This window comes from Fukomys damarensis, unplaced genomic scaffold (assembly GCF_012274545.1).
Source record: "Fukomys damarensis isolate Sample0158 unplaced genomic scaffold, DMR_v1.0_HiC HiC_scaffold_1, whole genome shotgun sequence".
Lineage (NCBI taxonomy): Eukaryota > Metazoa > Chordata > Mammalia > Rodentia > Bathyergidae > Fukomys > Fukomys damarensis.
Window position 1 is genome coordinate 28,761,691 of NW_022900913.1, and position 15,822 is coordinate 28,777,512.

The 15,822-nt window shown below is 38.9% G+C and overlaps 1 protein-coding gene across 3 annotated transcripts in view; it reads right to left on the minus strand.

The window, feature by feature from the left end:
• Nucleotides 1-2,596: 2,596 nt before the first annotated feature.
• Cplane1 (ciliogenesis and planar polarity effector 1) overlaps nt 2,597-15,822 on the minus strand; it is a 134,985-nt gene continuing 121,759 nt past the window's right edge. For all 3 annotated transcript variants that reach the window (XM_010605485.2, XM_010605486.2, XM_010605483.2), the window contains exons 53-54: nt 3,519-3,697; nt 2,597-3,135 (exon numbers count right to left, since the gene is read on the minus strand). In XM_010605485.2, the coding sequence (XP_010603787.1) occupies nt 2,962-3,135; nt 3,519-3,697 (353 nt within the window). In that variant the 3' untranslated portion in view covers nt 2,597-2,961. The remainder of the gene's footprint in view (nt 3,136-3,518; nt 3,698-15,822) is intronic.

Here is a 15,822-nt window from a genome sequence, read left to right on the forward strand (position 1 = left end):
GGGAGGTCGTATTAACCTGCTTGCTACTGCAGTGCTCATGAGATGTTCCTGTGAGCCACATAGCTTCAGCAAGAATTGCTTGTTTTTTGGTACCGGGAATCGAACTCAAACAGCCTTTGCATTTGCAAGGCAGGTGGTGGAACCACTGAGCCAACCACTGAGCCAAGTCCCCAGCCCTAGGCCCTAGACTTGCTTCTTAAAGTAAGCCAATTGAGGGATTTAACTCTTTGCAGCCTGTTTTCGGCATAATCAATATTGTGGGCTCTGGCAGTTAGGGTTGTGTGATCTTCCTTCAAAGCCTCATAGGTGGGGCCTTACAGGGGTGGTTGTATCTAGTGTGTGAGATTACTAAATTAGTCCAGATTGGTTTGGCATAGTTCTGGGTGAGATTAAGGGTCTCCCACCTCCGTGAGTGCTACCTGCCCTAAGGGCGTGTAGCCTGGATAAGATTTAAGGGACAGAAAGAAGGTTCCTGCCTGCCGCTTGGTATCTGCCTGGTCTGTGCTGTCCCTCTATCGTGCCAGCCTACCTTGGAGCCAACCAATTATGGACTGAAACTTTACAAACTGAGCCAAAATAAACTTTTCCTTCTTTAACTTTGGATATTCAGCATTTTGTCTCAGCAACAATTATTCAAAAGTGCATTGTTTAATTTCCATGTGTTTGCATAATTTCTGTAGGTTCTTTTGCCATTGATTTCTAGTTTCACCGCACTACCATCTGACTATGTATGAGATGTTTGATTGTTTTGTATTTACTTCATCAAGCTTTTTGAGCTAGGATGTGGTCTATTTTGGAGAAAGGTACATGTGCTGCTGAAAATTACGTATTCTGTTTTTGGGTGGAATGCTGTAGGTATTAAGTCCATTTGTTGAGAGGTTTGTTTCATCTCCAGTCATTCCTTTGTTGGTATTTTGTCTAACTGATCTATTTGTGACAGAGGGGACTGAGGTCTCCCACTATAGCTGTGTGGATGTTTAATCTGATCTTTAATATCCAGTAATGTTTAAGTTGGGGGTAACAGTGTTTCGTGCACATACCTGTTCTCTCTTCCTGGTGAACTATTCCCTTAACCAATTACTTCATTATATATCAAACAGCATGTTGTTCACCTAATGCATATCAATCAAAACATGTTGTACACCTTAAAAACAATTACAAAATTTTAAAGCCAAGCCAGAAAAAAATACATTTAGCTCAATAAAACCTTAAGAGAACTAACTGCTAGAAGATATACGCTACAAGAAATGCTGAGCTGAGTGTGTAGCTCAGTAGGACAGTGCTGAGCTAGGGTATATGGGTTTCTAGGTTCAATGCCTACACTTCCAGAAGGGGGAGGAAAGAAAGCTAATGTTCTACATACTAAAAATGTAGATCTATAAGAAGAAATGAAAAAACTCTAGAAGGATAAATCATTAAAAGACAACTGAATATTTAGAACTGGAGTAGGTAAAAGAATTTTTCCATTACAAAACTAGTAGTTATAGTGACGATGAAATGGGAAGAGGCAGTGTGAAATATGGACTAAAAAGTGATAGGACGCTGACACTAAGTAGAGTGCTATGCTAAGGGTTCACACTGCTAGCCATAAAACATCAATTCTCAGACCCTGAGAACCCTAAATAGCTTTTTTATTTATGTGGCTACACCTGTCAATATTATTAGGTCAGAAATTAAAACAGAAAAAAAATGTAAGTAGTACTTTAAATGGTTATAATAGCCCATTCAATGTTAATAAACATCATATTTTTATACCTATTCCCTACCCTCCCCAATCCCTCCAAATTGAGAAGAATGGCATTATAGTTTTACAAATCTCTTTAACGTTTGGCTTAATCTCTTTCATGTTGGCAGCTGAATTCCTACCTCTGCAATACATTGTTTTCACGAGCGTATAGGGAGAATGTTTGGCTTCACAAGGAGTTGGAAAAGGTGGAGTAATAGCCTTTTCAGACAATAGGACTCATTGATGTTACATCAGAAATTGGCAAGTGGTTGAAGGGTCCTGGTTTTTAGTCATTTCCCATAAAAATTATCTCCACAACTATGTTTTTGAGTGCAGGCCCAGAAACTAACAGGACTCTGTGCTGTGGTTTTTACCAAGTTAAGACAAAGCTTCTAGAGTCAGGAATCATATTCTTTTTCCCACTCAATGCATCCATCCTCATTTTTCCCCCAAATGGTATCAGGTTAAAGGTTAGAAGATGGAAGATCATCTGGGCTACATGAAATGTGGCTTATTTGATATTAGTATAAAGTGGCTGATTCTTTGTCACAAGCCCTACAAAAGTGAATTTTAGGATATATTTAAAAATAGAAGTCATGGGCTGGGGATTTAGCTCAGTGGTTCCAAAGCCTGGCTCACAAGCACACGGACCCAAGTTCGATCCCCAGTACCAAAAGAAAACAACAACAAAAAAGAAGTCATTACTGAGTTTCTCAGGTGAGATGGATTTTCTTCTCAATTAAAGGAGAACTTTGTCCTATCAGGTTCACCATGTTTCTCAAAACACAGAAAGGAGGCAAGATATAAAATTTTTATTAAAAGTAGTTTAAAAATTATGCAAATTAGGCTTGAAAGCTATTCATTAATTTCAAAATTATGCCAAACATAGAGCTGGGTGTGGGTGCACGTGCCTGTAATCCCAGCACTGGGGAGGTCCAGGCAAGAGGATCAGTAGGAGTTCGAGTGAACTACACAGCGAGACCTTGTCTCAAAAATCAAAACAAAAATTATGCCAAAGACAAATTAAGTGCAAAAACACAGTACATATATAGTTAAACAAACCTTTCCCGATGAAGACAAAATGATTGAGAAATGTTTTATTTTCCCTTTTAAAAGGGAAAATCGAGGTAACAACATGGCTGCAGGTGATAAATTCACACTGCTCCCTTCAAGCCTTTCAGAACCATATTAATGAGGTGCTGGCTGGTGCCTCGACACAGATTGATATCCAGGTCTTACAGGTCAGGGGTCCACTCGACAGACAGGCTCTTGTTCTCCACACCAGCCACCATGTCTTCAATGGCATTCCAGTCAAGCTTGCTGAGGATGCTGCCGGTGCTCTCAGACATGTTGTCCATGCCACACACCCCAAAAGGAGGCTCAAGCTCTTCTTCAGTTGGTGACAAGTCCTATGAATTGAGAAGAAAATCAGTCATAGTTCCAGGGTTGCCAGCCATCAAAGTGCTGAAGGAAATAGGAAGGGAACCAGGGCTGCAGTCCCTCAGCACATCCTGATTGACAGTGAGCTGAGCATCACTTGGCACAGGTGCTGGTACCCTATCTGCAGGGTGGGCAGGATGGACTTTGGCAGCTGTGGTGCAATAATCTGTTCTTCTATTTCTGTGGTTTTTAATTTAAAAAGATACAAAGCCAAGGAGAATTACAAAAAATAAATGCTGGAGTATTAAGTCAAAAGAATGGAATTACTATCTCAAATTTACCTAACAATCAAGAAGAAACACTGAAGAATGGAGTAATCATTAGACAAACTGAAGTCCAGAGCAACTTTTACCTGTGGAAGAGAATTGTGACTCTCATGGAGAATCTTGTAGATTTCTTCAGGTAAGGTCCAAGGGCTCACCACCATCTCCTCTCTCTCATACTCTATTCGTACCTCCTTTGTTGGACCTGCAAGGCCAGCATGCCTGTGGTTTTTTGCATGCTGCACACTGCAACCTGGAACATTACAGCCTTTCAAAGGAAACAACAAAACAAACTGGGGCTCACTGATTCCATAATTCGTGAATTTAATGTCAAAGCCAAGGCAGACACTTTTTACTTAATACAAATATTCCTTGTTTAACAATTTACCTGTTTAATGACCTCAGATTTACAACTGGTGAGGGCTCTTTGGACTTTTGTTGTATCTTTTTGGTACCGGGGATCAAATTCGGGACCTTGCACTTGCAAGGCAGGTGGTGGAACCACTGAGCTAAATCCCCAGCCCTGTTTGGACTTTTGACCTACTGCTCAGACTTGCCACAGGAATATCAATGGCAGTGGGGGATTATGGTGGCTGCTTCTACTTCTGTACTGTAATGTATATACTGTATACAGCTCCCCATTTTTTACTTATTTAGGTTTTTTTTGAGACAGGGACTCACTATGGAGCTCAGACTGGGCTTGAACTCACCATGTAGCCTAGGTGGACTCAAACTGATGGTGATCTTTTTGCCTCAGCCTCCCAAGTGCTGGTATTACAGGTGTGCACCACCACATCTGGCTCTACAACTCTGAATTTAGTAACCAGTTCATTAAACAATCTAGTATGTAGCAGGAACAGAACTTGGTTGTTAAATGAGGAATGTCTGTATTTGAATCACAAGGTCTGGATATGTATGGTTCACTTCACAATAGAGTTCTAATTCTTGTCCTGTCAGTATGTGAGATATAAATTTAATTCTTGCCACCTCTTTTGATTTGAAATGTAATGGTGCTTAATCTCTAGCATACAAAAGTCTAGGGAGGAGAGGCCTCCAACATAACTGGGGAGACTATGAAAGTCTTCTGGAAATGTCCTAGGTGCAGCGTGCTAGGCATCCTCACCCAGGCTTCTTGCTTAGAACTTGCCTTTGGGCCCAGGTGTCAGTGTAAGAATGGTGACAACACACTATGACCTTCTTTCTCCTTCCCACATGCATCAGTATTTGTTAAAAAGAAACTTTCATCCTAGCTGGTGCCCGAGAACAGCTTAGCAAACCCATCACTTAACAGGGCTTCTCTCTATTAGGACAGGGAAGAGCTTGGCCTGCCTAACACACTTAGTGTTCTCATCTAATGCCTCAGCACTTTTTACCCTTTCCAAGGAGATTTCCTACAGAGATACCCAAGGTGTGAGGTGAAACAGGAAGTAAACATAGGTCCCCCTGGGCAGTCATGTATGTTGCTGAGGAGAGGAAAAGGTAAGAGAGTGCTGAAGGCCCACCTGGCCTTTTATGGCTCTATAAACCTTATGTAGCTGAAGATACTTCCAAGGAGTAAGTCCACAAAAACTAACAGCACACATGTGACATTTCCTAAGAGCTAAGCACTTTACCTACATTTAGTGCACTGGACTTAGAGTGCCCAGGCCTGGTATTTGGATGTTCTTACACATCCACGCCCTTCCCAGTTTACCTGATCCAGTCCCATGGCTTTAAATGACACCTAAATGATGAGAAATCAAACCTGTAAATCTAGCTCATGTACAGAGCTTAAAACTGCCTTCCTGACATCTTCACTTGGATGGCAACAAACATCTGAACCCAACATGTCCAAAACCAAACTGTTATTTTTTACCCCTAAATTTCTTTATCCCAAGAAATGCTCAGGTTAAAATCATTATTCTTTATCCTTTCTTAAATACTCTATATCCAATTTATCAGCAAGTCCTAATTTGGTCTATCCTTAAAATATATCCTGTCTAATGAATTTTTTTTTTTTGTACCAGGGAGCAAACTCAGGACCTTGCACTTGCCAAGGCAGGCATGGAGCCACTGAGCTAAATTCTGAGCCCCTGAATTTCTCTCATTTCCATTTTTAGAACCATAGCCAAAGAAATCTCTTTCTCCCATTTCATCATTTTTCTTCCACATAGTTTAAAAAATAAAATATATTACTTCTCTGACTTAATTTTCTCCAGTGGGAGTCTTACAGAATCCAGAGTAAAATCCAAACTCCTTGCCTTACTGTGCATTATCCAGCCTCTCTCCAACCATACTTCTGGCCACTCTTCCACACTGATTTTTTTGCCATGCCAAGTGTGTTCCTGGATTGGAGACTGCTTGTTCTCTCTGCCTGGAACTGTCCTGCTATCTTTACGATTTCCTTTCGTGCGTTGTCTTCACTTTAGCATCACTTTCTCAGAGACACCTTTAACCACTCTCGCAAAAGTAGCCCCACAAAGCAGCCATCCCCTCCCTTATTCATTTCTACTGTCTGTGCTGCTCAGGGCTGCTAGTGTCTGCGGATGGTTTCTGAGGGGATATTCTTCGTGACAAAACCTTGGGGAAAGTGTTATTATCCACGTGTTGTGAATGAGGAAAATGGATTTGCCTAAGATGATGGACACAATCTACCCTACAACTTGAGCTAATGTATAACTTTCCAATCCTTAGAAAGACATACTAAGCTAATAGCACTTGGTAGCATTGGTGGTTGCCACTTTAACTTCCAATGTGAGTGCTGTGTGTAAGCTAAAAAAGGTCTGACTTTTGTCTGTTGTTGAGTTTTGAGATGTCACTGAAAGTTCCAAGCACATAACTATTTTAGAATATGTTGACTAAGAAAAAAAATTTGAAAAACTCTATGAGCGAAAATAATCTATAAGCACAAAATGGGAATGCATACATGAGCACATAGTGTGGTAAAAAAACAAAATAGCCGTTAAAGAAAAAGTGAGACTGAAAGACTCCAAAAGTGGTTAAGCAATATTACAGCCAGGTGGGCTGTCTCTTCAAGGCAGATAGATAGAAACAAATGGAAGCAGGGTGTTAAACGTGGCCTTTAAGTGTTGAGGATATAAATTGGGCAAGGTGGCGCATGCCTGTAATCCCAGCACTCAGGAAGCTGAGGCAGGAGGATCGCTGTGAGTTCAAACCAGCCTGGGCTCCATAGTGAGTTCCAGGTCAGTCTCAACTACATAGTGAGACCCTGTCTCAAAAAAACAAAAAACAAAACAAGTGTTCAGGATATGACAAGAACTTAGCAAAGGTTATAAACAGGAACTAATTCCACCCTCATCTCTGCCACAGTTGACTTGGTATCTAGACCTCAACACTTTGTCTTGTCTAGTAAGCATAATCATTGCCATCTAAGAACAGCAAAATCAATCCAGGTTAACTGCATTTAGGGTGAAGTAGGACCTGCAGGGTCTCTACAGAAGACCACTGGCCTTCTCTCATGTGCTTTCCACCCAGGGTTGGTTCTGTAATTTCCTTCCATTCAGATCATAAATAAATCTCTTTAGGATTTACTTGGGATATCCAATCTTGAGATAAAATCACAATATGAGAAAACAATTCTTGTGGCAAAAATACAGTATGAGAAAAGAATGCCTAAAGCTTTTCAAGGTAAGATGTTTCTGCCCCCAGTGTAGAAAATGAAAGCTTTAGTATCTTTTTATAATAAATCCTATTTTAGTATTTAAGACATACATTATTAAATACATGCATATATAGTAAAATGGTTATTGCGCTGGAAGAAATTAACATGTCTATATGGCACAACCCTTCCAGTAAGAGCAGCTATAACCTATTCATTTTGCAAAAATGTATTTTTTTTTTTCTTTTTTGGTACTGGGGATTGAACTCGGGTCCTTGCGCTTGCAAGGCAGGCCACTGAACCGCTGAGCTAAATCCCCAGCCCATCAAAATTGTATTTTCATTGTTCTTTGAGATAGGGTATTGCTATGTAACCCAGGCTGATTATATTACCAAGCTGGGTCTTGAATTCCTGGGCTCAAGTGATCCTGCTGCCTCATCATACCAAGCACTATCTTGGACTTGAACTTTGGTAAAATGCAAAACTGAAATAGATGGAGTGTATTCTGCATTGTGAGATACACACAGCCTTTGGAAACCAGAGGACAAATGCTGTAGCTTGGATCCTGAATATCCTCCAAAGGCTCATGTGTGAAGGTATGGACCCTAGCCCATGGTACTAGTGAAAGGTGCTGGAACCTTCAAAAGATGGGCCTAGTGCAGTGATGGCGAACCTTTTAGAGCTTTCAATGATACGGACAGCCTGCTGTGGCATGTGTGACAGGTTCACCACCACTGGCCTAGTGGAAAGAAGTTAGATCACTGGAGAATGCTCTCAAGCGTGTATCTGGGAGCCTCTATTTCTGATCCTGGGATGTCAGGAAGTGAACAGCTTCCTCTGCCACACACTTCTGCTGTGACATACCATGTTACCACAGGTACAAAAGCAATGGGGATGAGCAACCATGGACTGAAACCTCTGAAACTATGCACCAAATCTAATCTTTCTTCCTTATAACTTGAGAAACTAAGGCATTTTGTCATGGTAATGGAATGTTAAACAATAGAGGGTGCAATTTCATTATGGATATGTAAATCAGGTTTCCATGCACCATATTTTTCAGGTACTAGGGATTGAAGCCAATGCACTGAACTACATCCCCGACATTTATTTTTCATTTTGAGTCAGGGTCTTACTAAGTTGCCCACACTGGGTTCAAGCTTGCAATCCTCTTGGCTCATCTTCCCAGAATTCTGGGATTACAAATGGGTGTCAGCATATGCGCATTCAAGCGCCATTTATTAAAGAAATTATACGTTCCTCATCATGCTGATTTTGGTGCTTTTGTTAAAAATTAGTTGACTGTATATTTTAAAAATCCCTATCTTGTTCCATTGGTCTATGTATCTGTTTTTATGCCAGTACTATACTGCTTTATTATAGTTTTATAATATAATTTTAATTTTATACATATATAGCTTGTGTGTATGTATGCTGCTGGGATTAACCTCATGCATAGCAGGCAAGCATTCACCACTGAATTACATCCTTAGCCCACAATGTAATTAGGAAGGGTTATGCCTCCAACTTTTTTTTCCCTCTGATATGCTCTGCCAGTTTTGAGATCTTTTGTAACTTCATAAGCATTTCAAGAAATTTTTTCAGTGAATTATGTCACTGGGATTTTGATAGGAACTGCAATGAATCTTTATCTTGCTTTAGGTAGTATGGATATTTTTGCAATATTAACCCTTTTAATTTACAAACATAAAATATCTTATTTGTGTCCTCTTCACTAGTGTTTTATATTTTTCAGTGTAAAGGTCTTTTTCACTTTTGTGGTTAAATTTATTCATAAGAATTTTTTTCAGCTTTGAGTTTATTGGTATATTTTAGGTATACAGTACAGTTACATTCATTGTTGGGATCTTGTACCTCTACATGACAGGTCTTGGTTCTCATTTTTTCCCCTTGTCCCTGCCCTCCCTTCACCCCGCCTCCCCATCTACAGACACTTTATTTCCATCTTTTCATTATCTCACATTTTTTTCCCTTATTACCTTTCCCCTACCCATCCCACCTTCCTAACACCTGTAGCCCATTTCTTCCCATTTCACAGTGTCAGTAATCTTATTAGTATCTTATGTACTATTACAGTTTATTCACACCAGAGAAACTATTTGGTATTTACATATGTGTGACTTATTTATTTCACTTAGGAGTGTATCCTCAATATGTATCCATTTTCCTACAAATGAATCTATTTTCTCATTCTTTATGGCTGAGTAATATTCCATTTTATAGAAAAACCACATCTTCTTTATCCAGTTTCCAACTGATGGGCAGATGGGCTGTTTCCAAGTTTTAGCTGTTACAAACTGTGCCGTGATAAACATGGGAGCACATACATCACTGTGATATGATTGTTTTAGTTCTTTTGGAAAGATAACCAGAAGAAGGATGGCTGGGTCAAATGGAACCTCCACTCCAAGCTCTTTGAGGTATCTCCATATTGATTTCCATAGTGGTTGCACCAGTCTGCACTCCCACCAACAATGGAGAAGGGTTCCTTTCTCCCCACAACCCCACCAACATTTGTTATTCTTTGATTTCTTGATAGCAGCTATTCTTTGTGGAGTGAGGTGGAATCTCAGTGTTGTTTTCATCTGCATCTCTCGAATGACCAGTGATGTGGAGCATTTTTTCATATATTTACTTGCTGCATTTACTCCTTTGTCTGAGAAATGTCTGTTCATTTCAGATGCCCATTTTTGAAATGGTGCTTTATATTTGGGGGGGACTGATTGTTTTGAGTTCTTTATATATTCTAGATAATAGTCCTTTGTCTGAGGGGCAGCTGGTAAAAATTTTTTCCCACATTGCAGGTTGTCTTAGTTCTGCTGATGGTTTCTTTTGCACTGCAGAAGCTTTTTAATATGAGGAGATCCCAGTTGTTCTTTCTGCTAGTTCCCGTTCTACTGATGATTTGTTCATAAAGTCTTTTCCTATGCCAATGTCTTCCAGAGTTCTGCCTAACTTACCTTCCAGCAAGTTTAGTGTTTGTTTTAATATTTAGATCTTTAATCCACATGGCTTTTAATTTAGTGCATAGTGAAAGATAAGGGTCCAGTTTTAATCTGTGGCAGGTTGAAATCCAGTTTTTCCAACACCATTTATTAAAGAGGCTATCTTTCCTCCACTGAAGATGGTCAGCTCCTTTGTCAAAATGAGGTAGCTGAGTACATCTGGATTTGTTTTTGTGTCTTCCTTTCTGTTCCACTGATCCTCAGATCTGTTTCTTTGCCAGTATCATGCTGTTTTTATCACAGTGGCTTTGTAGTATAGTTTCAAATTGGGAATTGTTATACCTGCTGCCATGTGTCTGTTGCCTAGGATGGCTTTTGCTATTCTAGGTCTCTTATGGTTCCAAATGAATTTTTGGATTCTTTTTTCTAGTTCTGTGAAATATAGTGTTAGAATTTCAATTGGCATTGCATTGAATCTGTATAGCAGTTTTGGTAGTATGGCCATTTTTACTATGTTGATTCTTCCTACCCAGGAGCAGGGGATATCTTTCCATTTTCTTATATCCTCTTCAATTTCTTTTTTCAGAGTGCTATTGTTTTCAGTGTAGAGATCTTTTGTTTCTTTTGTTAGATTGATTCCTAGATACTTCATTTTTTTGGATGCTATTGTAAAAGGAATTTTTCCCCTTATTTCTCTCTCAGTGATTCTGTTGTGTATAAGAAGGCAACTGATTTTTGGGTGTTCACCTTATGTCCAGCTACTCTACTGAATCTGTCAATTAAGTCTAGAAGTCTCTCGGTGGAGTTTTTTGGGTCCTCAATGTAGGGTATCATATCATCAGCAAATAATGACAGTTTAACTTCCTCCTTTCTTATCTTTATTGCTTTAATTTCTTTCTCTTAATTGCTATGGCTAATGTTTCCAGAACTAAACTGAAGAGGAGTGATGATAGTGGGCATCCTTGTCTTGTTCCTGATTTTATCGGGAAGATTTTCAGTTTTTGGCCATTTAATATAATGTTGCCTGTTTGTTTTTCATAGATAGCCTTTATTAAGTTGAGGTATAGACCATCTATTCCATATTTTTGAAGGGTTTTTATCATGAATGGGTGTTGAATTTTGTCAAATGCTTTTTCTGCATCTATTGAGAGGATCATATGGTTTTTATCCTTGACTTTGTTAATATAGTGTATTACATTTATTGACTTACATATGTTGAACCACCCCTGCATCCCTAGAAGAAATCCGACTTTGTCAGGATGTATGATCTTCTTGATAATCCTCTGTATTCTGTTTGCTAGTATCTTATTAAGGATTTTTGCATCTATATTCATTAAGGAGATTGGCCTGTAGCTCTCGTTTTTAGTTGCCTCTTTCCCTGCTTTGGGAATCAAAGTGATAGATACTTGCTTCCAGGAATGAATTTGGAAGTATTGCTTCCCTTTCAATTTCAATGAAAAGTCTGAAGAGTAATGGCAGTAGTTCTTCTCTAAATATCTTGTAAAATTCAGCAGTGAATCCATCAGGGCCTGGGCTTTTCTTTGTTGTTAAATTTTTAATTACATTTTCAATTTCACTGACTGTAATTGGGGTGTTTAAAATGTTTTTATCTTCTTTGTTCGACTTCGGTAATTCATAAATATCTAAAAATCTGTCCATTTCTTCTGTGTTTTCCATTTTATTGGAGTACAGGTTCTCAAAGTAGGTATTCATGATCCTCTGGATTTCTACTGGATCTGTTGTGACTTCACCTTTTTCATTCCTGATTGCATGGATCTGAGCCTTTTCTTTCCTTTTTTTGATAAGATTAGCTAAGGGTTTGTCAATTTTATACTTTCAAAAAACCAACTCTTTGTTTCTTTTATTTGTTGTATCATTTTCTCAGTTTCCATTGCATTGATTTCTGCTCGAATCTTTATAATTTCCTTTCTTGTTCGAGCTTTGGGTTTTTCTTGCTCTTGTTTTTCTAGGAGTCTAACATTCATCATTAGGTTGTTTATTTGAGCTCACTCTGTTTTCCTAGTGTGGGCATTCAATATTATGAATTTTCCCCGCAGAACTGCTTTCATTGTGTCCCATAGATTCCTGTACATTGTATTGGTATTCTCATTTATTTGTAAGAACTGTCTAATTTCTCCTTTAATTTCCTCTGTAATCCATTGATTGTTCAGGAGAGTGTTGTTCAGTTTCCATGTGCTTGTGGAGTTCCTAGTTTCTTCTGCTGTTGATCTCCAACTTGATCGCATTATGATCTGATAATATACAGGGGATGACTTTAATTCTTTTGCATTTAGTCAGACCTGTTCTGTGAGACAATATGTGATCTTGGAGAATGATCCATGTGCAGCTGAAAAGAATGTATAGTTTGATTTTGTGGGGTGGAATACTCTGTAGACACCTATTAAGTCAATGTGTTCCAAAGCTTGGTTCAGTTCTATTATTTCATTGTTGATTTTCTGCCTAGATGATCTGTCAATTTGTGATAGTGGGGTATTTAAATCCCCCACTACAATTGTATTAGTGCTTATTTGGTTTTTCATGTTACTTAATATTTGTTTTATATAGTTGGGGGCATTTATATTTGGTGCATATATGTTTATGATTGTCAACTCTTCCTCTTGAATTGTTCCCTTTACAAGGATGTAGTGTCCTTCTTTGTCTCTCTTAATGAGTTTTGGTTTGAAATTTACTTAATAAGATTGCTACCCCTGCTTTTTTCTGGGCTCCTGATGAGTGGAGAATTATTTTCCATCCTTTCACTTTCAGTCTATGGGCTTCCTTTTGCACTAGGTGTGTTTCTTATATACAACATATTATTGGATTTTGCTTCTTAATCCATTCTGCCAGTCTATTTCTCTTGATTGGTGAATTGAGGCCATTAACTTTGATGGTTATAACTGATATGTTCTGATTTATTATTGTCATGTTACTATCCTTTTGTTGACTCTTTTTACTTTTTCTCCCCTCTCCTTTTAGTTTTTTGCCTTGCCTATTTGATTTGCTCTGTTGGGCCTCATGGTATTGTGATCTTCATTGTCCTTTTCTAGGATATTGTTTAGAATTCCTTGTAGTGCTGGTTTGTTGTTCATGAAGGTTCTCAGATGTTCTTTGTCATGGAAGTATCTTATTTCCCCGTCCATTTCGAAAGAGTTTTGCAGGATACAGCAGTCTAGGTTGGAGGTTGTTTTCTTTTAGGACTTGGAATACCTCACTCCAGGATCTCCTTGACCTAAGGGTTTGTGTTGAAAAATCTGCTGTGATTCTAATGGGCTTTCCTTTGCATGTGATTTGTTTCTTTTCTCTTACTGCTTGTAGTATTTTGTTTTTCTGTTGGATTTCTGGGATCTTGATTATTATATGTCTAGGTGTAGTTTTTTTATCGTGGCTAGTTGGAGTTCTATATGTCTTATCTGTATGTCTAATTCTTCCCTTCTGTTTGGGAAGTTTTCTGTCATTAATTCTGTGAAGAGCTTTTTTAAGTCATTTGTGTTGTCTCCTGCTATTTCATGGATTCCTATCAGTCTTATTTTATTTTTCTTTGCATCATCTAGAAGTTCTTGGATTAATTTCTCATGATCCTTTACTGTTTTTGAGAGACCTCTTTTTCAAGGTCACTGACTGCAATCCTATCTTCACAACCTTTTATTCTGTTGTGTATACTTTCAATAGAGTTTTTACTCTCCCAGATATCTGTTTGAATCTGTTTTATGGATTCCATTTCTTTCCTCTGTTGGGCATTCATTGTTTCCATTTCTTTCCTATGCTGAGTCTTCATGGCTTCTATCATGGTGTTGAGCTCATCTATTTTTTTGTCAGTTTCTGTTCTTGAGTCTCTAATCATGACTTCCATTTTGCTCACCATCTATATGGTTAACTGGGAAATTATTTCTGATTTGAATTTTTCTGGAGCCTGATTGATCTGTTTTGTTACCTCCTGTGCTATGGGTACAGGGTGTCCTGCTGGTTCACTATCAGACTTTTCATCCTCATTTGCCCTACTGTTTGCCATTGGTGAACTGGAAGTCTGTCTTTGTGTCTTGCTTAAGTGTTTCCTCATTTTTATTTTTGTTGTTGGGTTGTCCTTGGTTTAATTTCTGGGTTATTATTTAATCTTTCTGATATAGTTGTGCTTTAGTTTTTGAGTCTCTAATGACTCATAGACATCCTCATTTTCATACTATCAGAGAAAACAACTCATTAAATCAATCACAATCCTTTATCCCAACTGATACATTCAGCAGCCCAATAGGATCAAGCACAGCTTGCAAATTGACCACTTGTGGTAGTCATTAATCTATCACCTTTAAACCATGTGAATTAAATTAATATCAAGAAGCAGCCCAAAATATGTTTGCAGTGAATACGCTTTTCAATATAGCATCTTTACCATTTAGAATGGGGGCTTAGATTGCGTTGGGATGAGAGGAGTAGATAAGTGAAAGAATTGTAGAAGGTTTCAAGTGAAGCCAGAGGACGTAAAATGACCACACTATCTTTACGAAACTATTAACTTCAAAGGGGATAGAAAAAGTGCAGGAATAAGGACAAGAATGTATCTCCTTAATGGTAACAGGGGCTTACCTTCCCTTGAAGCTACGGAGCCATGAGTGAGGTAAAAATGACAGGAGAAAAGAACATAAAGAAAAAAGAAAAAATGATAAAAGAAGAAGTCTGAGTTAGGGCAGGAGCAGGAATAAAAAGGGAGATGAGGGACAAGATGGTGGAGCAAGAGAATGAGTTGGAGAGAGAGGACAGAATAAAGACAAATTGTAGGGTGGAATGAGGAAAAGAAAAAAAAGAATTTGAAGGGCCTCTTTCAGACTATGTGTCTCTGTTGTCATATTATACCACATGTACAGCCATGTGCAGAACTGAATCCCCTGATCTAAGCTAGCCAATGGCAGGTCCTCACGACTCAGACTGACTTCAGTCCACAAGGCCTAAATTGAGTTTCCCAACCTGCAGGGTTGAACTCCACTCAGTTCTATTACAGGTTTCCCCTGTCCTTTCTTTAAAAATGTTCAAAGTTGGGAGCTCAGAAAAATACCCTTCATTAGCACCTATACCTCTGTAGAGTGAGTCGAAAGACTGTCCCAATCAGGAGGTTTGAGAAGGGGGGTGGGGAGGGCATGGTGTCAGGTCGTGGGGGTGTTTCAAGGGCATCTGCACGGCTACCTTCCTTACTGGATCTGGTGGCGTGTAGTCGGGGAGGTCGCAGACCTGCCAGGTGGGCCCGAGCAGGCAGCAGGAGAGACCTCCAGGGGCCTTCCTTACTGGATCTGGTGGCACGCAGTAGGGGAGGTCGCAGACCCACTGGATGGGCCCGAGCAGGCAGCGGGAGAGACCTCCGGGGGCCTTCCTTCCCTAAGAAATTTTTTATGTGTTTATAAATGGGATTGTTTTCTTTTTTTTTTTTTTGGCTAGGTCATTATTTGTGTATGGAGAATTCTGCATGTTGATTTTGTATCTAAAACTTTATTCCAGTCATTTATTAGCTCTAATAATTTTTTTTAATGTAGAGTCATTGGGGTTTTCTACATATAGGATGATGTCACCTGCAAACGGAGATTTCACTTCTTCCTTTCTGATTTGGAGACCTTTTATTTCTTATTTCTCTAATTGTTCCTGCTAGCACTTCTAGTACTATCTTGTACCAGATTTTGATTTAGTAGCTGCTTGTACCAGATTTTGGAGGAAAAGCTTTCAGTTTGGTCATGGATTATGATGTTAGTGTGTGGGTTTTTTCATGAATGGCTTCTGGTATGTTGAAGATGTTTCCTTATATACTTAAACTTTTACAATTTTTTTTTTTTTTTTTTTTTTTTTTTT